The sequence below is a fragment of the Podarcis tiliguerta genome (genome assembly GCF_965153285.1).
Source record: "Podarcis tiliguerta genome assembly, chromosome: 2".
NCBI lineage: Eukaryota > Metazoa > Chordata > Lepidosauria > Squamata > Lacertidae > Podarcis > Podarcis tiliguerta.
Window position 1 is genome coordinate 9,521,703 of NC_139535.1, and position 25,899 is coordinate 9,547,601.

General features: G+C 44.0%; 3 protein-coding genes across 8 annotated transcripts; all 3 read left to right on the forward strand.

Moving 5' to 3' along the window:
• The first annotated feature begins 845 nt into the window (after nt 1-845).
• Nucleotides 846-7,545, forward strand: LOC310670626 (uncharacterized protein). 4 transcript variants are annotated; one of them, XM_083426230.1, is made up of 4 exons: nt 846-1,320; nt 3,138-3,262; nt 4,513-7,007; nt 7,411-7,545. In XM_083426230.1, exons 2-3 carry the CDS (start codon nt 3,229-3,231, stop codon nt 5,823-5,825), a joined length of 1,347 nt encoding a protein of 448 aa, XP_083282356.1. In that variant the 5' UTR covers nt 846-1,320; nt 3,138-3,228; the 3' UTR covers nt 5,826-7,007; nt 7,411-7,545. The 4 variants fall into 4 exon arrangements, with proteins under 4 accessions (XP_083282356.1, XP_083282357.1, XP_083282358.1 ...); XM_083426231.1 differs by having other exon boundaries at nt 4,516-7,007; XM_083426232.1 differs by having other exon boundaries at nt 846-1,001.
• Nucleotides 7,546-9,845: 2,300 nt separating this feature from the next.
• LOC310670686 (uncharacterized protein) lies at nt 9,846-17,020 on the forward strand. 3 transcript variants are annotated; one of them, XM_083426353.1, is made up of 5 exons: nt 9,846-9,998; nt 11,950-12,032; nt 12,420-12,543; nt 14,073-14,159; nt 14,339-17,020. In XM_083426353.1, exons 2-5 carry the CDS (start codon nt 12,018-12,020, stop codon nt 15,295-15,297), a joined length of 1,185 nt encoding a protein of 394 aa, XP_083282479.1. In that variant the 5' UTR covers nt 9,846-9,998; nt 11,950-12,017; the 3' UTR covers nt 15,298-17,020. The 3 variants fall into 3 exon arrangements, with proteins under 3 accessions (XP_083282479.1, XP_083282477.1, XP_083282478.1); XM_083426351.1 differs by having other exon boundaries at nt 9,847-9,998; nt 11,950-12,164; nt 12,240-12,543; XM_083426352.1 differs by having other exon boundaries at nt 9,863-9,998; nt 12,417-12,543.
• A 723-nt stretch (nt 17,021-17,743) lies between these two features.
• On the forward strand, nt 17,744-24,690 carry LOC310670385 (uncharacterized protein). Its single transcript, XM_083425644.1, has 4 exons — nt 17,744-17,865; nt 19,079-19,157; nt 20,227-20,353; nt 22,819-24,690. Exons 2-4 carry the CDS (start codon nt 19,083-19,085, stop codon nt 24,363-24,365), a joined length of 1,749 nt encoding a protein of 582 aa, XP_083281770.1. The 5' UTR covers nt 17,744-17,865; nt 19,079-19,082; the 3' UTR covers nt 24,366-24,690.
• The last annotated feature ends 1,209 nt before the right edge of the window (nt 24,691-25,899 follow it).

A 25,899-nucleotide genomic window follows, 5' to 3' on the forward strand; every position in this document is an offset into this window, starting at 1 on the left:
TGAGATGCCCAGAGTGGCTGGGGAAACCGAGCCAGATGGGCGGGGTATAAATAAAATATATTATTATTATTATTATTATTATTATTATCCTCATCCTCTTCTTTGGCCACTACAAGAACTGCCTGGAAGTTCAGCCTCATGATTCTTCCCCAACCTGCGCTCCTCCTGGAGTTCTGCCCTTCCCCCATCCATCCCAAAGACCCCATTCACCTCAGCGGGAGGAGAGCCTCCAAGGCTAGGCTCAGGGTCCAAAGCTCAACAACTTGGGGAGTTGTTTGAAAAAAGCGCAACAATTTTCGGGTTTTAAAAAAAAAGCTTGGAGTGTCCTGGTTTTTTAAGTATGGCAACCCTAGAATCACAAAATTGTAGAGTTGGGAGGGGCTCCCCAAGGGCCATCTAGTCCAACCGCCTGCAATGCAGGAATCGCAGCTAAAGCATCCATGACAGATGGACATCCAACCGCTGCTTAAACACCTCCAAGGCAGGAGAGTCCACCAACTCCAGAAGGAGATTTTTCCACTGTCGAACAGCTCTTGCTGTCGGCTCTTATGTTGACCTTTTTCCTGTGCCAACCTTCCTGCCCTCATTTTTGCTGGCTGCCTCCTCCTGTAGTTTGCTCTGGGTGCTGAGGGCCGCTGGCAGACCTCCCATTCCCCTGCCAGAGCTACAATTCCTGGAGTACCCTGACTGTTAAAACCGCTCAGAATTGTGAAGGTTTGCAGAATGCGACATGGGAGTGGGGAGAGAGAGAGAGAGAGAGAGAGAGAGAGAGAGAGAGAGAGAGTACTGCCCGGCGCTCCAAAGGTTAAATCAATTGAGTTGAGATTCCTAGAGAGGCAGGAGAGAGAGAGAGAGAGAGAGAGAGAGAGAGAGAGAGAGAGAGAGAGAGAGAGAGAGAGGTGGGGAGTGCTGGGGAAAGAAAGCGAAGTGGGCAAGGCAATAGTAAAGCACGCTCCTTTTTCTGTTCCAGGAAAGGGACTGAGCCTCCTGAGATCAAAGAGGTAAAGCCTCAGCGTTGGGTGAAAGATGCTTGGATCCTGTATGCCTCCCCCTGGCAACTGCTGCAGCCCAGCTGGCGTCAAATGCATGGCTCTGCTTTCCTTTGCAGCACATCAGAGAGGCTGAGAGGGGGGTCGTGTCCCCTGGGCACCCCAGGAACTCCAGAAACACGGCCCAGGCTTGCGCCCCCCCCCCCCCGGAAGGCCACTTGGGTGCTGCAAACGCAGCAGAAACAACCTGAGAGGCGGCAGGGAGGGGACACCCCAAATTGCAAGGAAGGGGGCAACCCCGCCACAGTTTTGCGCTCTGCAGCAAGGGGAGGTAGGTCATGGGGGGTTGATGTGTCCAAATCCAAAGTGGGCCCCAAATATCTGCATTCTTTCCATTGCAAGAGCCTCTTGAATGCTTCACCCTCCGTTGCCAACCGCAAGATTAGCTCAGTTCTCACTGAGATGGAGCTCAGGAGACCTGCAGGCTGAGAGTGATACAAAGCTCAGCTCAGGGACTGGGTGGGGGGGTGTTCCCATGGACTGTCTGCAGTGGGCGAATGTGGCAAAAAGCAAGTAGGGTGGACGTGATCCCTTCCAACTCCATGATTCTGTGGGTAATAATAATAATAATAATAATAATAATAATAATTTATTATTTATACCCCGTCCATCTGGCTGGGCTTCCCCAGCCATAGCTGTCAACGTTTCCCTTTTTTAAGAGAAATTCCGAATTGGATTCCTTATTCCGAATAGGATTCCTCACAAGAAAAGGGAAAGGTTGACAGCTATGAACTTTTCCCCCCTCCAAAGCTCTGCAGGTTGTTTGGGTACCAACTAAAAAAAAAAAAGGACTTACTTCATTTAGCTTTCAAGTGTGTTCCTTTTTCAATTTCCACCTTGAGGTCATTTGCGCTAGGTAAAAACCAGAGGCAAGTTAACCAGAGCGCTTAGTGCTTAATTTGATTCAGTCAGTTTATTACAGTCATAGACCAGCATTTAACCCTGTAAGCTCTATAGTAGTAGTAATGGTAATAATAACAATAATAATAAATTAAGCTGTAAGGGGTCAACTGGATACCTTTCCTTTGTTTTGGAATTTTTTGTTATTATTTTTAAATGTAAAAATTATTTATTATTATTATTATTTATATATTTACTATTTTAAAACATAAAAATAATGGATATTCTAACGCATACCACAATACAGGAACTGCTGCCAAACATTCATTGTGAAAAGTAAGTACTGTGGTGGTTCTGCTGTGTTTCACAGTGCACAGCTGCTGCAGGTGTGGCTTTTCGAGCTTTGGCTTGTGCAAAGTGACTGAGAGATTTTGAGCTGTGTCATTCTGTATGGGTTGTGAGCCTCACCATAATAGATCACAAGTATTTTTTATTTTTGCTTATTCAGTCATACTTAAACCAGTTGTAAAATGTGTCCTTGTGAGGGGCACCATGGATATGCCCAACAGTGGCATAGCGTGGGTTGTCAGCACCCGGGGCAAGGCAAGTAATTTGCGCTCCCCAACCCGTGGATTTGCGCCCCGTAACCCTAACCCCCAGATGTTGCACCCGGTGCGGCCGGCCCCCCCTGTACCCCCCATGCTACGCCACTGATGCCCAATGAGTCCTAGATACGCTCAATGAGTCCTAGGAACGGTAGTGTCTCCCTTCCCACCGAATTTAACAAACTACTACCCCCAAGAAACCTTGGGGAAAGCCATGTGCTTTGAATGTGTTTTAAATGTATGGTGTGGAGGTGACATAGGCATGTTGCTTTGTTGTGAGTGTGTGTCTGAAAGGATTTGCCTCTTTCATTTTTTTGGCACTGCAAGATATTAAGGTGAAGCAGCTGAGAAGGGTGTATGATCTTCAAGGTCTCTCTCATGCACAATTAAAATAATAATATTTGCAGGGAGGCTTATTGTTATTGCTTGTTACTGTGGTATGCGTTTCTGTGCTTTTATGTCGCAAACCACCCTTTGATCAAGGGTAGTATAGAAATGTAAGAAATATTAATAATCAAATAAAAACTAGACACAAATCTCTTCAGTTATAGCACCCTTTCATTCTTTGCTGGGAACCATAGTAATATTTTTTTATGTCCATGGGCGTTTATTTCTTAATAGAGAATTTTCTTTATTTTTTCAGGGGCTAGAATCCTTTGAGGAGGCAGCTGTGTATTTCACCAAAGTGGAGTGAGATCTCCTCGATCCAGGCTAAAGAGCTCTTCAAGAAAGGCATGCCAGAGAATTGTGGGAATATGGCCACTCCGGGTAAGATTCCTTTTCCTTTGTCGATAGATGTTTATTGATTTATTTTATATATTTATTATATTTCTATCTCACCTTTCCTCCAAGGAGCTCAAGGTGGTTTACATAGCTCTCCTCCTCCCCATTTTATCCTCACAGCAACCCTGTGGTGTAGGTTATGCTTAGAGGCAGCTACTGGCCCAAGATCACCCATTGTTGGTCCTTTTTGTGATATTTCTCAGGGCTCTGTAGGGATGCCAGTGTGGAAATGGGAGGCTGGGCCATGTGCTCTGGACATGCCTTCCCTGCTACACTGTGTTAGACCTGGCCTTGGCTGTTGCCACACACACACACACACACACACACACACACTTCCATTGAGGGAGAAGTGATGCTTGCATGGATGTGAGTGTAAGGCTATATCCTCCTGTCGCAGCCTTTTGGCTCTTGGTAGGATCTAAGTGGAATTTAATCCTCCCTTTCACACACCCATTGCCAAAAGAAAAGAAAAAATATGAATGCATGTAGAAAGCTAGCTATCAGGGAGCAAGTCTCACCAAGCTGTGTCCCTGTTGGCTTTGTGTGCGTGAACAGATTCGTTGCTTTCTTTTGTTTTCGTTTTTGTGTGCCTTCCATAACGTGAGCACTTGCCCTGCAGCCTGAAATCACACACCGAAATCACACACTGCCCAGGCCTATTATGGGAGCGAATTCCATAGTTAAATTATGTGTCATGTGAAGAAGAACTTTCTCTTGCCATCCTGAATCTTCCAACATTCAGCTTCCTGGGCTGACCCAGAGTTATAGTATTATGATAAGGGGAGAAAATCTCTCTTAATCTCTCTCTCCATCATGCATTATGTTATTTGCATCATATACCTGCATTACTTGCCATTTTTCTTGCCTATAAAGCTTGGTTCTTTGTCACATTTCTTCTCAGGAAAGTTGCACCACCCTCTCAGGTGCTTTCAAGGTCCTTTATAAATATACAGAGTGCGTATGTTGCTGGGTTTCTCATACGCACAAACACCCTTATTATATTAAGTTGCAGAAATTGAGATCACAGTTGTATCACAGAAGAAGAAGAAAACCCTCACCCACCATTTCTACACCTACTGAAATCAAGTAGGAACTCAGGTTGTTTTCTGAGATAGTAGCATATTCAAAAGGTGATGCAGGTTTCAGGAAGGGGAGATTTTTAACTTTTTAAAATTGTGCTTGTTGAAATCCTTGGTTACTGTACTAATCTCTTCATGGGATTTCCACCCCCCAAGCAGGTGATGAGCAAGACAGCGTGAATTATAGGAACCCATCTGTAGTGTCACTGGAAACAACCCAAGCTGAAGCCGGAACAGAGATATTTGGAAATCAAATGGAACAAAAGAGGCTCAAGGGAAACCATTCAAAGAATGTGAACATGCCCAGTGCTTCTCAGGATGCTGGCATCCACAAACCTCTGGCCGCACAAGATCAGAAAGGAAAGAGAAGCGAAGATATTCTAGTAGAGGAGGAAATATTAAAAAATGAACCAATATTAAATGGACACTGCAGAAAACGAACAGGAGAGAAACCGTATAGATGTATGGAATGCGGGAAAAGCTTCAGCGTGAGCAGTAGTCTTGCTACACATCAAAGAACCCACACAGGCGAGAAACCATATACATGCCTGGAGTGTGGGAAAAGTTTCATTGATAGTGGAAGTCTTTGTGCACATGCAAGAACCCACACAGGAGAGAAACCATATAAATGCTTGGAATGTGGTAAATGCTTCAGTGTAAGTGGAAGTCTGGCTTCACATCAAAGGACCCATACAGGGGAGAAACCATATACATGCCTAGAATGTGGGAAAAGCTTCAGTGTGAGCGGTAGCCTTGCTTCACATCAAAGAATTCACACCGGGGAGAAGCCATATAAATGCATGGAGTGTGGAAAAAGCTTCACTGTAAGCAGTAGCCTTACTTTACATTTAAGGACCCACACAGGGGAGAAACCATATGTATGCATGGAGTGTGGGAAAAGTTTTAACAAAAGTGGAAACCTTAATACACACCGACAAACTCACATGGGCGAAAAGCCATATAAATGTTTGGAATGTGGAAAGACCTTCAGTCAACATCAACACCTCACTTCACACGTAAGAACCCACACAGGGGAAAAACCATATAAATGTATGGAGTGTGGAATGAGCTTCAGTGATGGTGGAAGTCTTACTGCTCACAAAAGAACCCACACAGGAGAGAAACCTTATAAATGCTTGGTATGCGAAAAGACTTTCAGTCAGTGCGGAAACCTTACTGCACACCAGAGAATCCACACAGGAGAGAAACCGTATCAATGTATGGAATGTGGGAAAAGTTTCAGTGTGAGTGGAAGCCTTTCTGCACATCAAAGAACCCACACAGGAGAGCAACCATATAAATGTGTGGAGTGTGGAAGGAGCTTCAGCGTGAGCAGTAGTCTAACTTTACATCAAAGAACTCACACAGGTGAGAAACCCTATAAATGTAAGGAGTGTGGGAAGAGGTTTAGCAAAAGCAGAAACCTTAAAATACATCAGAAAACCCACACAATGAAGAAACCTGCCTGAGGTCTGTTCCTCAGACTTTCAGACTAAACAAGCTATTTCTTAGCAATTGTGTGGGCATAGCTGGTACAGAAGCAGGATTCACAACACATAGCCCTTCACGGCCTAGGACCCTCGTACCTATGGGACCGCCTCTCCCGGTATGCCCCATGGAGGACCCTAAGGTCCATAAATAGCAACACCCTAGAGGTCCCGGGCCCTAAGGAGGTTAGATTAGCCTCAACCAGAGCCAGGGCCTTTTCAACACTGGCTCCGGCCTGGTGGAACGCTCTGTCTCATGAGACCAGGGCCCTGCGGGATCTCATTTCTTTCCGCAGGGCCTGTAAGACAGAATTGTTCCGCCTGGCCTTTGGCTTGGAATCAATTTGATTTCCCCCCCTTTCTTTTTTCCTTTCTCCTTCTGTGTTGGAACTCCTATTTGGGGACTTCCCTGGCTTTTTTCTGGCCAGTAGGACCAGTCTGGGAAGTTAGCCTTGGTGAAGACTTGACGTTTTCATCCCCAAAAAAGTTTTTGATTTGAGTTTCCATTGAAATGAGGCTGTATTTTAATGTTTTAATGTTGTATTTTAATCTTGTTTTTAAGTTGTATTTCAACCAATTTGTTTTTATATCGGGTGTTAGCCGCCCTGAGCCCGGTCTTGGCTGGGGAGGGCAGGGTATAAATAAAATTTATTATTATTATTATACATACTGATGTGCAGTGAAAGGGGGCACCAAAGTCAACCACGGCCCCAAAATAACTAGGACTGCCTAAAGAAGACCTGTGATAAGCTGTTATTGCAACAGAGGCCCAGGAGAGACAGGTATTTTTGCTCCTCATGAGCCCTCCTTGTTACTTGCTAGGTGGCTGGGAGGGGGAGTATCAATTGTTGCTGAGGGCCACCAGAAAGGCCTGGAGGGCCACCTGCTCTAGGTGATTCAGCTAGGTAGACATGCAACTAGATTATTCCCACTGGGTTTTCTGCCCTCTTAGCTCCGTGAAGAAAGGTTAGAATCTGCAAGAGAAAACCTGGCGAAACAAGTCAAGTCCTTTGTTAAAATAATTGCGCTCGCTGGTCTCATCAGCATCTTGAAGAGTTAGGTAGGAAGATATGTGTTGACGTAGTGACAACTGAAGATGCTTCCAGGAAGGGATGAGCCCTCACCTGATTGCATGCAGAGTCATCCTAGGGGGAGTTTGTTTTGGTTTAGAATCATAGAATCATAGAGTTGGAAGAGACCACAAGGGCCATCGAGTCCAACCCCCTGCCAAGCAGGAAACACCATCAGAGCACTCCTGACATATGGTTGTCAAGCCTCTGCTTAAAGACCTCCAAAGAAGGAGACTCCACCACACTCCTTGGCAGCAAATTCCACTGTCAAACAGCTCTAACTGTCAGGAAGTTCTTCCTAATGTTTAGGTGGAATCTTCTTTCTTGTAGTTTGGATCCATTGCTCCATGTCCGCTTCTCTGGAGCAGCAGAAAACAACCTTTCTCCCTCCTCTATGTGACATCCTTTTATATATTTGAACATGGCTATCATATCACCCCTTAACCTCCTCTTCTCCAGGCTAAACATGCCCAGCTCCCTTAGCCGTTCCTCATCAGGCATCGTTTGTGATGCTGGAAGCTGGAGACTGACCCTGGAAACCTAATAGGAAGGCAAGATCTGAGCGTTTGTGCTGTGAGCCCCTGCATCCTTTCTTAAGGCCGTATATATGTGCAAATAAAACCATATATCCTTGAAATATACTCAGAGTCGCAAAGTGATTTCATCCTCTTTATTCAGCTCATAGTGGTGAGGAGGAATGAATGAAAGTCCCCTCAAAGTATCTGCCTTATATACATTATTTACACAATGGGCTGCACATGATTGGCTAATTCCGGAATTCTACTGTAAGCCAATCAGGTTGTGGATTCACTTCTATCTGGAGCATGATTGGGTGGTTCCTGCCAACCAATCATACTGCTGCATTGTTCTAGGACCAATCAGACTGCTGCATTCTGAATCCTATTGTTCTTGGACCAATCAGACTGCTGCCTTTTGGATCCTATTGTTCTAGGACCAATCAGACTGCTGCAGTTTGGATCCTATTCAACTCAGTACATAACAATCCTAAAGATAACCATCATATTTATTCCAAGGAATTGGAAGGATGGGTAAGCATTGGAGTGCCTGGATTCTCTTGTAGCTCAGAGATTTGGGGGTGGAGGGCAACAAAAAAAATTCTGTGCAGTTTTACAACATTTCATTTCATTCTGTTCTTTATTGAAAGCTGCTGTTCTTTATTGTAAAATAATAAATGAAAGGCTGCAAAAACACACAGAAAACAAAATTGAGAAAAGAGGGAAACATTACTTAAGAGAAACATTTGCCTAATGGCAAAATTCAGTGCATTTCTGGGTAATTTTATGCCAGAGGTTATTTTTCTTTCCCGAAGGAAAACAGTAAGTGGTAACGAGCAGAAATTTGGGGTCATTGTACAGGTGACAGTTTGTGAGAACGTTCTAGAAGGACTACCCTCAGACATAGTCAAACCAATTGAGTTTTGGACATACCCCTCCCTCTTCAGCTAACAAATAATCAAGGGCTTCCAATGTTTTGCAATATTGCCCCTCTCATCTGGGCCATTTGTGTGGCTTTGAGATCTTCTCATCAACACGAAGAAGCCTTTCTCTTCTGATCTTTCATATTTGTCAGAGTTGAAAATCCCTGTTCACAACAATATGTGATTGTCCTCACAGAGTCACAGTTGGAAGGACCCCAAAGGTCATCTAGCCCAACCCCCTTGAAATATACTCAGAGTCGAGAGAGGATTTCATGCTCTTTATTCAGCTCATAGTGGTGAGGAGGGAATGAAAGTCCCCTCAAAGTATCTGCTTTATATACATTATTTACACAATGGGCTGCACGTGATTGGCTAATTCCAGAATTCTCCTGTAGGCCAATCAGGTTGTGGTTTCACTTCTATCTGGAGCTGGATTGGGTGGCTCCTGCCGACCAATCATACTGCTGCATTGTTCTAGGACCAATCAGACTGCTGCATTTTGGATCCTATTGTTCTAGGACCAATCAGACTGCTGCAGTTTGGATCCTATTCAACTCAGTACATAACACCCCTGCAATGCAGAAATCTCAGCTAAAGCATCCATGACAGATGGGCGTCCAACCTCTGCTTAAAAACCTCCAAGGAAGGAGAGTCCACAACCTCTCGAGGGAGACCATTTTTAGTTGGAATTTCCTTTCTTGTAACTTTGAGTCCTACCCTCCAGTGCAGGAGAAAACAAGCTTGTTCCCCCTTCCATGTGAAAGCCCTTGAGATATTTGAAGGTGGCTATCATATCTCTTCTCCATGTCTTCTCCATGCTAAACGTACCCAGCTCCTTCAAGCGTTTCTCATAAGGCTTGGTTTCCAGACCCTTGATCATCTTGGATGTCCTCCTTTGCACACATTCCAGCTTGTCAACATCCTTCATAAATTGTGGTGCCCAGAACTGGATATACGAAGATCTCCAAGGTTCCTTCCAGTTCTATGATTTTATGCCTTTGGATGAGGTTAGATTTCCTTCCCTCCAAAACACACGTTTCCCCTTTGCTCTAAAAATTGGTCTCTCTGTTCCACTTCTTCATATGTGATTGGGGCAGGTCTCTTTCTGCTTTTTATTTTTTTAAACATACCTCCCAGCTACATGCCAGCTTAAAAGTTCTGTGCATGGGCAAAACTCTCTAGAGCACAGGTCAGCAAACTTTTTCAGCAGGGGGTGGGTCCACTATCCCTCAGACCTTGTGGGGGCTGGACTATATTTTGTGGGGGGGTAAATGAACAAATTCCTGTGCCCCACAAATAACCCAGAGATGCCTTTTAAATAAAAGGACACATTCTACTCATGTAAAACACACACTGATTCGCAGGTCGGATTTAGAAGGCGATTGGGCCAGATCCGGCCCCCGGGCCTTAGTTTGCCTACCCATGCTAGAGAATGAGATTCTAGTCCTCCAAGGGTTAAACCCACAGAGACCTGGTTCCTGGAGAGGCAGGAAATGTCATAACGGGGACGATAATATCGGATGCACTTATATGGTGGTTGTTATTACAGTATTGTTATGATTGTTATTCCTGGAAGGGAAAGAGGCTTCCTGGGATTCCTTCGTGCGGAAAGGAGAGCTTTGTGCGCGTAACGGGCCCGGCAGGAAGGTAAAGGCTGCCCCGCTTGCGAGGAAGGGAGGCCGAGGCCCTGCTCTTTCGGGGAAGGGAAGCCCCTCGTCTCCATAGGGAGGAGGAAGGCGGTGGAAAAAATTCAGAAAAGGGCAATAAAAAACGACCAAGGGCGGGGAACGACTCCCCCACCCTGCAAGGAGCGAAGCTTGCAGCTTTCGGGACTCCTTAGTTTAAAGAAAAATATTGCTATTGCTAATATATTTATTTCTATCTTGGCCTTTTCCAACATTGGGGAGGGGAGGAGTGGAATATTCATTAAAAGGCAATTAAGCACTAATTAGAATTACAGCTAAATAGAGAGGTAAGAAGTGACATGTTAAGAAAATCCTGCATGGCAGGGAGAAAGTGGTTAGAAAAAGGCTTTCCACCCCCCACCAAACCACTTTTCTCTTAAGTCCACTGAAGCAGATTCACTTGCAAGCTGCGGAACGTTAAATGTTTATTATTGCAGCCAAACGGCCAGCATACTAAAACCAAAATTTGTGCATAGTTCTTTACAAAAACAATAGAAACAATCATGGTGGAATTTAACAATCTACTAATTAAGTAGACTTCAAATGTGTATCCAAGGAAATAAGAACTCCATTTTAAGAATTTAAAGAATAAGAACATTTAACTATAAGCTGTAATGTTTTATAAGTGTTTGTGCAGCTGTGTAATCTTTGCTTACTTTGACTTGCTATTGCACAAACTATGGGACTCTCTCCCACAGGAGGCAGCGATAGCCATGAACCTGAATGGCTTCAAAAGAGGATCAGATAAATTCATGGAGGGAGAGGGCTGTCATGGCTACTAGCCACATGGCTCTATGTTCTGTCTCTACAGTTGGAGGGAGCAATGCTTCTGAAAACCAGTTTCTGGAGAGTGCTCTTGTACTCAAATCCAGCTTCTGTATTTCCCAGAAGAGGCATCTGGTTGGCCACTGTCAATCAATCAATCAATTTTTATTGTATATAACCAAAGGCCTTTACAATGGACAACAGAGAATAAAAGGAATTTTTCATCTAACTTTTTTGTGGAAAAAGTTCTGAGTAGAGCAAGGCACAAGTAAGGGATTTGTGTGTTGAAACCAACCAGGCTCCTGTTTTCTAAACTTACTGTCAAAAGGCAGAGACTAAATTGTTTTATTTATTTGATGAATTTAATTTATATCTTCCCCCTTCTTGCTGAAGGAGCCCAGGGTGGCAAACACATCAACATTTCAAAAACAAAACTGGAAAACAGTTAAAGCATTCTGAAGACAATTGCAATAAGAAACTTCTAAAAGCAGTTACAGTTAAAAACATGACTAAAAACATTTATTTCATCCAAGATTGCCCGGAATAGTAGTTCTCACACAACAAAGGCCTGAGTAAACAGGAATGTTTTCAAATTCCTCCTGAAAGTTAATAGTGATTGAGACAGGTGCACCTCACTAGGGAGGTCATATCACAACTGGGGAACCACCGCTGGAAAGGCCCTGTCACAGGGCAGCCCTTGATTGCAGCAGCAGCAGCAAAGCCTCACCTGCCAGTTGTAAGATCTGAGATGACTGGAAAGGCACTCTTTTAAGTACTTTGAGTCCCTAGCCATTTAGGGTTTTATGTGCTGGTACTGACACCTTGAATGGGGTCCAGTAGCTCAAGTGCAATGCTTTCAGGATTGGTATCACAAGGTCCCATTGGCTGCCCACTCACCAACCTAGCAGCCATATTGTGCACTTGCTGCAGCCTCCGGACCCTTCTTTCCAGTTATTTACATGGTCCAAAAATATGGGTCAGCTCAGGAGCGTTAAAGCCGTGAAACCCGAATGAGTTTCCCAAAGGATGAAACTGTTCTCGTCACCTTTCCTTCTCTACCCCGCCCGCAAATGGGGACATGAATGACACAATTTCACTGCTGCCCCTAGACCCAGACTCTCTTTCCTCACTTTTGTCTTCCCCCACAGGCTGAACAATGGCATCAGGGGTGCCGTCTGGGCCATAACTTCCTTGTGGCACAGCGGAAGGAGCTGCCATGCACTCATCTCAGGTAGGAGAGGGATCCTTGTGGAGAGAGGTTGGGGACACCTTGAGGGTGTTAGATCTTCAAGGAATGTGCCTCTTTAGCTTTTGTTCTTGGGAGATGTCAAGTTGTCCAAGTAAGGCTATGAACTCCTGCTTGGCAGGGGGTTGGACTCGATGACCCTTGTGGTCTCTTCCAACTCTATGATTCTATTCTATGATTCTAACTCTGCAGTATCCCTTCCACAATGCCTTGAGTCCTGCAGAAAAAAATTAGGAAGTGCACACAAACCACCCGGTTAGTCCTTCCCCTTTCAAACTGGGAGCCCTGTTTAATACTCAGAGATTTTTGTATACGTGGAGAGTACATTTCTGAGTACAGGCCATTATGGTGTGTTGTTGTTTTTCCCAGCAGCTGGTGTCCTTTGAAGCAGTGGCTGTGTATTTCAGCAAGGGGGAGTGGGATCTCCTGGGTCCAAGCCAAAGAGCTCTCTACAAGGAAGTCATGCTGGAGAATTATGAGAGTGTGGCCTCTCCAGGTAAGGATGTTTATTCATTTGTTGAGAAAAAGAAAATAAAGCCCCATTGTCATGGCCAGACCACTTCCTGGTGATGTTTGGGCTTCCATTTCCAATTTCCAGTAGGAATGAGGGACCAGTTAGGATCCTCTGCCCCGAGAGACCTATGGAGTGCAATGGATTCCTGAATATTTGGGGGGATTTTTTCAGTGGTTAGAGCTGGTGACTAGCCATGGAATGGCATAATGCAGAGGAGCATGGATATGAGCAGCCTTTCCGATGCTGTGGAGTATGTCTGCCCACCTGGTATACTGAGGAGCTACATGTTATGAAACTAGCCAGATGACGGCTACAGCACAAGTGGCAAAAGTCCCACTGTAGTTATGAGCTAGAGAACACAACCGTGTCTGTCGTATGGCAGTGAAACTGTGAGGAGGGCATACTTTGCTGCTTCCATTGCATCCTTCAGTAATTGCCGAATAATGCCCAACTCTTTTTCTTTGTAACATCCTAACTGGGAGTGGCTGAAGGCCCTAGTCTGGAGTCTGGATACAGTGGTGGACTGGATGAGAACAAATAAACTGAATCTGAATCCTGACAAGACAGAGGCTTGGTGGATGAGTGCCCTGAGTCCGGGAAGTCAGGAACTGATCTTCCTTGGATGTTGTTGCACTTTCTCGGAAGGAGCAAGTGCGCAGCTTAGGGGCGCTCCTGGATCCAGCTCTGCCCCTACAGACACTGGTCTTTGGTGGCTCGGAGTGCCTTTAACCAACGTTTGTTGGTAAGACACCCACTTTCTAACTGTTCTTGCTATGTTCTGTAGCTCAACTCATATATTTGGAAGGCAATAATAATAATAATAATAATAATAATATCTTTATTGTCATTGCCCCCTTCGGGGACAACGAAATTACTTGACTGCTCCATAAAAACACTAATTAAACAATACAGTATAATACAGCAAGGGAGATTAGATGACTTTCAAATTCCGGGCTTCCCATTCAGGGCTAAGATCGCTCTGGAGAAGAAGCTGTTCTTAAGACGGCTCGTTCTTGTCTTCATCGTCCTGTATCTCCGTCCCGACGGCAAGAGCTCGAAGAGACAGTGACCAGGATGCGATGGATCTTTTACTATGTCCAGTGCCTTCCTATGGCACCTTGTGGCATAAATCTGCTCTAAGGTGGAGAGTGGGCTCTCTGCTGCCTTAACAACCCTGCACAACCCCATCCTGTCCTGGGTAGTACAGCTTCTGTACCACACACATAAGCCATAAGTGAGCACGCTCTCAATGACACAGTGATAGAAGGCAAGCAGCAGTTTCTGCGGAAGATGGTTTTTCCTTAGTATTCTCAAAAAGTACAGTCTCTGCTGCGCCTTCTTCAGAAGCCCCCTTGTGTTGACACTCCAGGACAGATCCTCTTGTAATTCAATGCCCAAAAATCTGAACGTTGTTACCCTCTCCACACAGACCCCATCAATCAAAAGTGGCTGGACGTTGCTTAATTAATGAATGAGATAATGCCTGAATATTTTGTCTGTTTCTTTGAAAGAAATTCCCAAACCAGACCTCATCTCCCGGCTGGAAGGAGATGAAGAGCCATTTGTCTGGATCTGTGAGGAAGGAGAGAGTTTGGCAGGTATGTGCTTCAGTTTGTGGTGGGACCTGGTCTTGTCTGGGTATTCAGGCAGATTCCTTGATGATCTTGCTTTTTAAACATGTCAGGGGTAATCAGTCTTGATGTCTAATGAAATCCGTGATTTTGGCTTTGAAGTCCTAACAAAATTGGCTTTTTTCCTGTTTTTTTCCCCCTCCAAGGAGGTGATCAGTGCAACAGTGAAAACTATAGTCAGCCAGCAGGAACATGTAAGCAGAAAGCAGGAAAGGAGATGCTTGGAAATCCATCAGGACAAAAGAGAGCTGAAGGAAATCAATCAAAGAATGGAAGGAAAGAATCCTCTACTTCTCTGGGTGCTGATGACCTTGAACTTCTGAACCCAGAATATCACCAAAGAAAGCAACTAAAAAAGTGTCCCGTCTTTGGGGAAATGATCAAAGATAAACCAGTACTAAACAGATACCACAGAACCCCCACAGGGGTGAAACTATACGATTGCATGAAGTGTGGGAAGAGCTTTAGAGATAGGGGAACTCTCACTAGACACTGCAAAACCCACACAGGGGAGAAACCATACAAGTGCATGGAGTGTGGAAAGAGCTTTAGAGATAGGGGTAGTCTTACTGAACACAAAAGAACTCACACAGGGGAGAGACCATATAAATGCTTGGAATGTGGGAAAAGCTTCAGTGCGAATGGAAACCTTAAAGCACATAAAAGAATCCACACGGGGGAGAAACCATATAAGTGCATGGAGTGTGGAAAGAGCTTCAGAAACAGTGGGACGCTTAGTGAGCATGAAAGAACTCACACAGGGGAGAAACCATATAAATGCTTTGTATGTGGGAAAAGCTTCAGCGTGAGTGGAAGCCTTAAAACACATGAAAGAAAGCACACGGGGGAGAAACCGTACATATGTATGGAATGTGGAAAGAGCTTCCGTGACAGTGGGAATCTTGTCATACATGCAAGAACCCACACAGGAATGAGACCGTATAAGTGCGAAGAGTGTGGAAAAAGTTTTAGTGTGAATGGAAGTCTTACTAAACATAAAAGAATCCACACAGGCGAGAAACCATATAAATGTATGGCCTGTGGAAAGAGCTTCCGTGATGGTGGAACTCTTAGAAAACATGAAAGAACCCACATGAATGTATAGACTAGAAAACGTTCGGCACTGGTGGAAGCCTTTATATACTTTGAGGGGGATTCCCCATCTAAGAGAAAAACCATATAAATGCAAAGTTTGTGGAAATACTTCTGTTCGGAGAAGCCTTGCTTCACATCAGAGAACCCCCGTAGGGAAACCATAAAAATGCATGCCACATTGAAAGAACGTGAGAACAAATGTTTGATACACATTTTTTAAAAAAATACATGGGAGAAAGTTATCTAAGTTACATTTCTCACACCTGTGTTAGGAGCTAGGTTGTCATCTGAAGTGATAGATATTCTCTTGACAGAATGGACGCATCTGGTGAGGCTACTGGTCCAGTGTTAATTTATATAGTCCCATAGTATTTTTATAAGCCGTTTAATTTAGACAAACACACACACTCTAATACAAACAGTAAAAAGCATTGAAGAGTCCTTCAAATCTTCCTAATCTCTTTTTCATTCTTCAAGTAAAATATGGCCAGGCCACATTTTGAATCCATGGCAAAAACTCACAAATTCAGTGTTGGCAAACCTTTCCCGCTCACTCCATTTGCTTGCTGAACTTCAGGTTGGCTGCTAGATTTCTCTTCTGCAGCTTTTTGGAGCCCAACTGACCTTCCACCCTCTCTTTCAGAAGTTTGAACCTTTTTTTTTTTTGTGATTTCCCTCTGAACCTGTCCTTTTGGATATGGGGCTTCAGGAATAATTTTGATCAGACTTAGCTTTTTGTAGTTTTTAGCATGAAATAAGAAGAGTGTCTCTGTGTGTATACATATATAATTTGCCCTCCCCATCTAAGCTCTTTGGATCCTAGATTCACCTCTTAAATCTCCAAAGAATCCACAGAACCTTTCAAACGTCTGCTTACATAGGCAGTTAAAAAATTCATGTCTTAATGTTTTTTAAAAAGTGACTGAATAGTGGAAATGTAGCAGGGCCACTGACCGGTTTGACCTGTTGGCAGTAATTTAGTAAATCATTACTAGTTTGTATACCATATGGCTTCTAATAGACATTTTATTCAATGCTTCAAAATTTCCTTCTATTTCAGTATAATTATTATGCTCTTCATATTTTGTGTCCTGTGTAATTCTTGTATCCTATTTTTCCCCTTGCATTCGCAGTTTCCCAGGATTCCTTTTTTGTGCAATGTGCATATTACTGTTTTTGATAATATTATTATGTAGATGTGCTTCCTAAACAGAAATTCACTTATTTCCTGCTATTGTAGTTTAAATACATTATTCAAGCTGATTTCAGCTTCTGGTCAGAAACCTTCCTGTGGACTGGGGCAGATTAAGGATCTGACTGTCAGATGTCACCAAGCCTAATGGTGTTTCTGCTGACCACATGCTACACCTGAACTTGTATACAGGGGAGTGATATTTTAAGATCTTTGGCCCAGAGTCGTGACGTGTCATGCCGTAGGAAGTTGCACTGTACATCTATACTGGTGTATTAGGGTGTGTTGAATTTTTCAACTTTCCAATTCAAAAAATGAGGGATGCTAAAAACTTGTAACACAACTTGAGAATTCAAAAGATATTTTGGTTAAATTGATATAATTTGCTTGGTAAGCAAAATGTGTGTAAAATTGCATAGAAATCATTAAAAATGATTGCTAAATACTTGCCATTATTATTATTATTATTATTATTATTATTATTATTATTTAGCTTTGCCTGACATTTTCAGAAAGTAAAAATAAAATTCTTTGGGTTTCCCACAGCAGTTTATGTGCTTCTTTACGAAACGTAGACTCACCGAGCTAAATGTTGTCTAGTCACAAAAAGAACAGGCTTGAATTCCTTACAACCAAAAACATTTTTAAAAGACCCATCACTGAAGAACTCTGCAAAAATTTATTGGGACCATGCAGTGATGGCAAAAACATAATAGATCCTAAGTGCAAAATCTAAGTTGTGATTGGGGGTGGGGGTGGAGATATATTTATGTAGTATTGTAAGAGACAGATTTCTTCCCTTTATTTGTTACGGGTGGAGATATATTTATGTAGTATTGTAAGAGACAGAGATTTCTTCCCTTTATTTGTTACGGGTTTAACATGTTGGGGGGGGCGAAAGAAGGAAACTAATAATTATCATTATATTATATATTCATTTATAATTCTGGGTTCAGTTACCCTGAGTTGGAAAGCACAACTCCATCTGTTTGCATAAGATTTCCCATATGCTGTTTGCATATGATTTCCCATATGCTTTGTGGCTGAACTGCTCCCTGGTTTGACGGATCCATAAATTTGATGTATAAATGCATCAAAAGCAAGCACAACCCTTCAAAATTTGCTTCCCCCTGGAATGAAGAAGGACGCGCGCGCGCAGGGCGCCGCTTTGCGAACAGGGAGGAGCTGAGAGATGCAGCCCTGCGAGGGTTAAACAAACCGAGCTGTGGTTCCTAGAGAGGCAGGAAGTTTCGAAAGTGGGGGAAGACCGTCGCTGGCGAACCTCCATTTGGATTTGGAAGAAAGAGGCACGTCGTCGGGATTCCCCGACGAGGAGCGGCGGGCAGGAGACGAAAGAGGCGGCGAGGTGCCACGCGGCGGGCGGCGGTGGGAGACGCGGAGCTTGCATTTGGGGGAAGGCTGGGGAGGGGAGTCGTCTTAATGTTTGAGGCTGATGCGCCCAAATTCAGCTGCAAAAGGAGGCGCCCCGCAACAGCTGCACTTTGAAGCCTCTCTTTCCCCTTGTTCTGGGCGACCGTGGTTTTTACGCACGCGTGGGAAGGGAAAGGCCCTTGGGTGGTGGTGGGTCACCCCACCTCCAGTTTTCCCTCTGTCACCCCACCTCCACCCCACAAGCATAATCAACATTTATAAAATGTTGTTGCTGGGGAGACCCGGCCAAATTGGGGGGGGGGTATAAGTCATTTTTTATTATCATTATTATTGTTGTTATTACTACTACTACTAAATGTTGATGCTCATAACCCCAGATACATGTTGTGAATAGCTTCAAATTAGGTTCCTATTCCCTCCCCACTCCGCCTGTGCTTTTGTGTAAATAAACAGCTTCTTATGTTCCTTTGCACGGGTGGTGCTGTGGGTAAAAGCCTCAGCGCCTAGGGCTTGCCGATCGAAAGGTCGGCGGTTCAAATCCCCGCGGCGGGGTGCGCTCCCGTTGTTCAGTCCCAGCGCCTGCCAACCTAGCAGTTTGAAAGCACGTCAAAGTGCAAGTAGATAAATAGGGACCGCTTACTGGCGGGAAGGTAAACGGCGTTTCCGTGTGCTGCGCTGGCTCGCCAGATGCAGCTTGTCACGCTGGCCACGTGACCCGGAAGTGTCTCCGGACAGCGCTGGCCCCCGGCCTCTTAAGTGAGATGGGCGCACAACCCTAGAGTCTGTCAAGACTGGCCCGTACGGGCAGGGGCACCTTTACCTTTTTTATGTTCCTTTGCACGTGGGAAAATTTTCAATGTTTCCCTCTGGGCTTGAGGGAGTGGGAAGGTTTTGAAGAAACAGGAGTGGATAGAATACGACATCAGTATATTTTGTTTGATTGAGGGTGTGTGTGTGTGAGAGAGAGAGAGACAAGAGAGTCCCAGGCAGGACAATGTGGAATAAATTTAAAGGAGGGTGAAGTGAAATTCATTTTAATTATGTGAAAAGCCGGGAAACCAAAGGGTGAAAGTCTTGCCCTCACCGCTCAGCTGAAATGTGAATAACTCCACTTCTCAGTTGCCCCCAGATTGGGACTTTCCTTCCAGCCGTGTCCCAGAGATGGCCTGGTTTACCTCTTCTTTCTCTCCCTCTCCCCCCATGACAGAACAATGGCATCAGAGGCCCAGTCTGGATCATCGCTTGCTGGTGCTGGAGTGGAAACTTCTGCCATGGACCCATCTCAGGTAAGAGGCAGGTTCCTTGTGGAGGCAGGCAGGGCACAGCCTGGGTGCCTCCCTCCGTTGGGCTGCGAGGTTTGCAGGAAACGTGTGCTGCCCCTTCTCTGTTGCTGCTACAAAATGTCTAGGTGACCCAACTTAAACTATAAACTCTACGGTGTCTCTTGCGTGATGTCTACAGTCCTGCAGAAAAAAATTAAAGCTTTCCTAGCTGGATTTTGCAAAGCTTTCTGCCATCGGTGTCCACTTTACATTACATTTTGTACAACACAGTGGTACCTTGGTTCTCAAACTTAATCTGTTCCCGAAGTCCGTTCCAAAACCAAACGTTCCAAAACCAAGGTGCACTTTCCCACAGAAAGTAATGCAAAATGGATTAATCTGTTCCAGACTTTTAAAAACAACCCCTAAAACAGCAATTTAACATGAATTTTACTGTCTAACAAGATAATTGATCCATAAAATGAAAGCAATAATCAATGTACTGTACTATAAAATAAATAAGATTGTAGATGATAACATTTAAATAATTTTTTTCTTACCTGTTGATAGTCATTGTTTTGATGGGGGGCTTTTATCCATTTCCACAGTCACACAATCAATCAATCAATCAATCAATCAATCAGTAGCTGAACTGGGTTCCACACAGTCACAAAAACAAATTAACCAAAAATCCTCAAAAACAAAAACACAAAATATATAGCAAAAACAAAAGCGCCAAATTTAATCCATTCCGGAAGTCTGTTTGACTTCTGAAATGTTCTAAAACCAAGGTGCAGCTTCTGATTGGTGGAGGTACCTCAGAAACAATAGCTGATAGCCGCATCGGACATTTGGCTTCTGAAGAACGTTCAAAACCCGAAACATTTACTTCCGGGTTTTTGGCGTTTGAGAACCAAGGTACCACTGTATGTAGAACGTGATTAATAAATAACATTATTAATAATAGCAAGAGCAATAAAGCTACCAGGTTAGCCCTTTTATTTTCACGCTGGGAGCCCTGTCAGATATACGTTTATTATTTTATCTACATAAGAGTTCATTTCTGAGTAGAGAATCTATCTTTTCCTTTCAGCGGCTGGTGTCCTTTGAGGAGGTGGCCCTGTATTTCAGCAAGGGGGAGTGGGATCTCCTGGGCCCCTGCCAGAGAGCTCTCTACAAGGAAGTGATGCTGGAAAATTACGCAAATGTAATGTTTCTGGGTAAGGATGTCTTGTCCCTTGGTTGACAAGTGCTGTTGCTAATGCATCTTACGGAGGTTTGGATCTAAGATAAATACTGTTACAGACTGGCTTAACTGAGGCAGACAGCAGCGCAACAGAATAGACCTGCTGCTCTAACTGTACCAACTGCCATAACTGCCTCAGGCGCATGACGTCACAGAGCTCTAAAGACCTTGTGAGCATTAACCCTTTCCTTGGCCTTTGGGATGCTTTCATTTTACAGTCTTCATGCATTGCTTTAGGGGCTTCCCAGAGGCAGTTCGTTGGTCATGGAGGGAATGCTGGATACCCTGTTGAGAGGTGCCCAATATTTGAAGTTGGTGCTGCTGCTACATTATTAATGAACTGGACTTAATGAACACTGGGTGCTAGGTGGATCCCACTGAGCCCAGTTGCCTCTGTCATACTCAACAAGAAGGGGATGCAACGGACTAATCTCCCGCTACATTTGGGAGGGGGTCAGAGCAGTGGGTGAATTTGAAATGCCTGAATATTTTGTGGTTATTAGACTGCCTTGTTTCTTTGAAAGAAATTCCCAAATCAGACCTCTGGCTAGAGAAAGGGGAAGATCCGCTTCTGAGGGACTGTGAGAAAGCAGAGAGATTGACTCTGTGATGGGTCAGTTCTTGTCTGGGTGTTCAGGGCATTCCTTAATTCTGTGTTTAAATTCCTGGTAGACATAACTTAAGGCTTCCTCCTTCCCACTAATGTAGATTTGACACTCACTAAGTCTCCCTTAGTTAAAAATAGGGAACCACTGGCTCTCTAGAACAGGCATAGGCAAACTTGCCCCTTCAGATGTTTTGGGACTACAACTCCCATCATCCCTGACCACTGGTCCTGTTAGCTAGGAATGATGGGAGTTGTAGTCCCAAAGCATCTGGAAGGCCAAGTTTGCCTATGCCTGCTCTAGATGTTGCAGAACTACAACTCCCATCAGCCCCAGCAAGCATGTCCAGTGGCTTGGGCTTGATGAAGCAAGGCTTCTTTTACGTTCTGCTCACCTTCCTTACGGGACAGCCTGTTTCCCCTCCCTCTTTCAGTGTTTAGGTTCCATTTCCCCATTAGATCTCGGATTCCAGGGTTGAGTATTTGACACACACACACCCTTTTGAATTTCCTTGTCAGAGCAGCTAGCAAAAGTAGAGAACTGTTTTGCAAACAAAGGCACATCCCTTCATACCCTACCTTAAAACAGAGGTGAGGACCCTCTGGCACACAGGCCTAATTAGGCCAGCAAGACCTCCCCATATGGCCCATTGGTCTGCTTGGGTTAAACCATGCCCACCTTCCCTGCACCTGACAGTCAGCTGGTGAATGGCTCCTCCAAAGTGCTGTGCGTAGGGGTTATTGTGATTTCAAGTGATTGACAGGTGAATGGCCCCATCCACCTGTCAAAAGTTGGCCCATTGGGAGTAGGAGAGGTAGGTATTGGCGACCACTTCCCTATCCCTTCAATGATAACCATTTTTATTTGCTTTTCTCATTGCCCATTTGGTGTACCGGAATATCCACAGTCTGCTTTGGACTATGTAACTGTGTTGTTTCTCACCATCTACTTTTTAAAAAAATTACGGCCTATTTAATAGAATCCATAGAACAGTTATCTTTTTTCAGTTTGGTGTGTCCCTTCTCCAAGCTTTTTTTTGCAGTTTCATTCCACCCCCACCCCCCACTTTACATAACCTTGTGGAACCCCATTTCATTGTTATATCAGATAATCCACACATGCACACACTTCTGTGTCTTGTTTAATCGATGGGAAATAAATAAGAAAGGCATTAATTGTTCAGTTTCTGTTAATTGATTCTCGTGAAAACTTACAGATTCTGGCTTCACACAATTAACTCAAGGCAGTGTCAATTTACTCTTGGCAGAAAGCCAAGATCTGCTTGACCTAGAAACTACTTACTCTGATTGGTTAACGACCAGCACTCAACTCTGTTATCTAGGAATGCTAGCACCGTTTGGGTTAGGTGTATTAGGAGTAGGAGTGCTGTGTATGGTTAAGAGAGAGAGAGAGAGAGAGAGAGAGAGAGAGAGAGAGAGAGAGAGAGAGAGAAAGAGAGAAATGATTTATTTTGCTTTGTTTTGTATGCAGAAACTCTGCTGGTTTCTTTTCCCTTTTAATAAATCCTGTAAATAGTTATTCTGAGTCTAGCTGACAAGTCATTTCCACCTCAACTAGCTTCTTCGCTGTGCAGGAAAACTCTGCTACGTTTGGGCTAAAGCCATTAGAGCCTGACACTTCAAAGTTCCATGATTAATGCTGTTGAGTAACAAATTCAAAAGGTGACATAGGTTTCGGCAAGGTGTCCAGAGAGGGGATGGGACAACCTAGGAAATCAGAAAAAAGAAAAGGATAATTGGGCTTGATAACTCATGATGCTTTTAGCATTGAAGTCCTAACAGGAAATATATGTTTTCTTTTTATCTCCAAATAGCTAATCAGCGGGACAAGAGTTCTAGTGAGCCACTGGAAACAGGCCAGCATAAAGCAGGAGAAGAGAAGTTTGGACATCAAAGGGGGGAAAATAGGCTAGAAGGATACCGATTCAAGAATGGGAGGAAGAATTTTTCTATTTCTCAAGGTGCAGAGGACCATGAAGTCTCAAACCCAGAAGACCACACAAGAAATCAACTCAAAAAGTGGATAGTGTATGGGGAAATATGCAAAGATAAATCTGTATTAAATAGACATTTCCGAACCCGCACAGGGCAGATCCTATATAAATGCACAGAATGTGGAAAGAGCTTCAACAAGAGAGGAAACTTCATTGTACATCAAAGAACCCACACAGGGGAGAAACCTTTTAAATGCATGGAGTGTGGGAAAAACCTCAGTGATAGGAGAAGTCTCATTGTACATCAAAGAATCCACACAGGGGAGAAACCGTATGAATGCCTGGAGTGTGGAAAGAGCTTCAGTGACAGAAGAAGTCTTTTTGTACATCAAAGAACCCACACAGGGGAGAAACCATATAAGTGCATGGAGTGTGGAAAGAGCTTCACTGTGCATCGTAGCCTTACTTCACATCAAAGAACCCACACAGGGGAGAAACCATATCAGTGTATGGAGTGTGGTCACAGTTTTATTGACAGAGGGTATCTTGCTAGGCATCAAAGAAGACACACAGGAGAGAAACCATATAAATGTATGGAATGTGGAAAGAGCTTCATTGAAAGGGGACATCTTGCAAGGCATCAAAGAAATCACACAGGAGAGAAACCATATCAGTGCATGAAGTGTGGAAAAAGCTTCAGTGATTCACGAGCTTGTTCTAAACATCAAAGAACCCACACAGGGGAGAAGCCATATCAGTGCAAGGAGTGTGGAAAAAGCTTCACTCATAATGGAAGCCTTAATGTACATTTGAGAACCCACACAGGGGAGAAACCATATGAATGTGTGGTATGTAGAAAGACCTTCACTCAGAGAGATCACCTTATTTCACATCAGAGAACCCACACAGGAGAGAAACCCTATAAATGCTTGGTGTGTGGAAATACCTTCACTCAGAGGAGTAACCTTATTTCACATCAAAGAACACACACAGGGGAGAAACCATATCAATGCATGGAGTGTGGAAAGAGCTTTAGTGATAGGAGAAGTCTTACTGTGCATCAAAACACCCACACAGGGCAGAAACCACATGAATGCACGGAGTGTGAAAAGAGCTTCAGTGATAGGAGAAGCCTTATTGTACATCAAAAAACTCACACAGGGGAAAAACCATATAAATGTATGGAGTGTGGAAAAGGTTTTTGTGAAAGAGTGTATCTTATTAGACATGAAAGAAGGCACACAGGAGAGAAGCCGTATGAATGCTTGGTGTGCACAAAGACCTTCACGCAGAAAGGTCACCTTATTTCACACCAGAGAACCCACACAGGAGAGAAACCCTATAAATGTTTGGTGTGTGGAAAGGCCTTCACTCAGAGAAGTAACCTTATTTCACATCAAAGAATGCACATAAGTGAGAAACCATAAAAATGCATGGAATGTCAGAACTCCAGCAAAAACAGAAACATTATAATTCACAGAACCCACATAAGGAGGGAGAAACAAGTCTTAGTGCCATTTTTCTTACCTAGTGGCCAACTTAGCTAGCACTCAGTCAGGATCAGGGGTATAGCTGGTATAAAAGCAGAATCCACAGCACTGATTCTGGAAAGGCACTGATGCCATGGAAGACCAATTAGTACCAGGAACTGAAAGAGAACCTGAAACTATGCCAAAAGTTCCCAATAGCATTGAAGGAATTGGACATTTTTTAAAAAAATAAATAAATCTTGTATACAGTTCAGTTTGGAAATTTGGAGTTGTATCCATGACTGCTCATTCAACGGGACCTCGCCTTCCTCTCCCCAACTGCTCCTAACATGTACTGTGGAAGGTCCCTCAATCCTTTGGAGCAAATTTTGAGAGAGCCCGGGGTAGAGATGTGAAGTCCCAGAAAAAAACTTAGAAATTGGGGAGACATGACATAGGTTTGTTTCCTTATTTTTTCCTGGTTTCCCCCAATATTTTGGAAACAAGTGTCGGGGTGGGGGGGAGGGCGGATTCCAGAGTTTATCCAGGCCTTCACATCTCTAGCCTGGGAGTGGGGTTGCAGGGGAAGGGAGATCTGTTTCTTAAGTGGAACAGCAGCCTTGGGTTGTTAATTTGCTTCCTAGAGTGGAAGGGTCGTAGCTCAGTGAAATAGCACCTTGCAAGCAGAAGGACACAGGTTCAATCCCTGACATCTCAAGGGAGGGCCAGGAGGGATTCCTGCCTGAAATCCCGGGGAACAGCTATCAGTCAGTTTAGACAATACTGAGCTAGAAGGACCAACGGTCTGACTCTGTATAAGACAGCTTCCTATGTTCCTATCTGTATCTGAAGGCAGACACTTCCAAGAGGTGTTAAAATGAAGTAAAGTGGATTGCAGGCAAAGGTGATTTTTGTGTGTGTCTGTGTGGATTAGAGATTTTAAGAGACAGCTTGGGGATACAGAGATTCCATGCTGCAGGTGGAATTCAAGCTTTGCACTTGAAGAAATAGGAGAGCTGCTAACCAGTTTAGAGAGATGTGGGCTACCTAAGTGTATTTATCCGGTTTTATTTTCAGTACCCTTTTGCTCCTTTGAGATTGTTTTGTATGCACGTAACAATTTAGATGTTAAAACCTCTTTCTGAAGAAGTCCTTTTTTTCGTTTTTTAAAGCAAAAACTTAAACGTGGTCCATGAAGCCTAGCAGTTTCCTTGCCGGCTGTTTTGCTCACCCCATGCTTAAAAGTTAAACCCCGCCCTATGTAAAGGGTGTCCTCAAGAAGACCCAGGGGAGGTTAGGCTGTTTGGTGGAGAGGCATCATAGAACATTAAAAACTTCTACCTGGCAGCAGTGGAAAGGTCCCAAGAAAGGAGGGCCTCCCTTTCTCTCACTGGCCAGGTTGTAACTGGGCCCTGTGACAAGGGCTGCAGAATGAAAACTTATAGGCCAGGGGAGGCTTAAACTTTGACAGCCAGCTGCTTCAGAATGTCTC

Excerpts from the sequence above, each read along its gene's own strand:
- LOC310670626 (XM_083426230.1), top strand. The coding sequence starts at position 3,229 with ATGCCAGAGAATTGTGGGAATATGGCCACTCCGG. Across the intron at positions 3,263-4,512 it reads TGGGAATATGGCCACTCCGG|CAGGTGATGAGCAAGACAGC; the intron begins GTAAGATTCCTT and ends CCACCCCCCAAG.
- LOC310670686 (XM_083426351.1), top strand. The coding sequence starts at position 12,393 with ATGGTGTGTTGTTGTTTTTCCCAGCAGCTGGTGTCCTTTGAAGCAGTG. Across the intron at positions 12,544-14,072 it reads TGAGAGTGTGGCCTCTCCAG|AAATTCCCAAACCAGACCTC; the intron begins GTAAGGATGTTT and ends TTTCTTTGAAAG. Across the intron at positions 14,160-14,338 it reads GGAAGGAGAGAGTTTGGCAG|GAGGTGATCAGTGCAACAGT; the intron begins GTATGTGCTTCA and ends TCCCCCTCCAAG.
- LOC310670385 (XM_083425644.1), top strand. The coding sequence starts at position 19,083 with ATGGCATCAGAGGCCCAGTCTGGATCATCGCTTGCTGGTGCTGGAGTG. Across the intron at positions 19,158-20,226 it reads CTGCCATGGACCCATCTCAG|CGGCTGGTGTCCTTTGAGGA; the intron begins GTAAGAGGCAGG and ends TTTTCCTTTCAG. Across the intron at positions 20,354-22,818 it reads CGCAAATGTAATGTTTCTGG|CTAATCAGCGGGACAAGAGT; the intron begins GTAAGGATGTCT and ends ATCTCCAAATAG.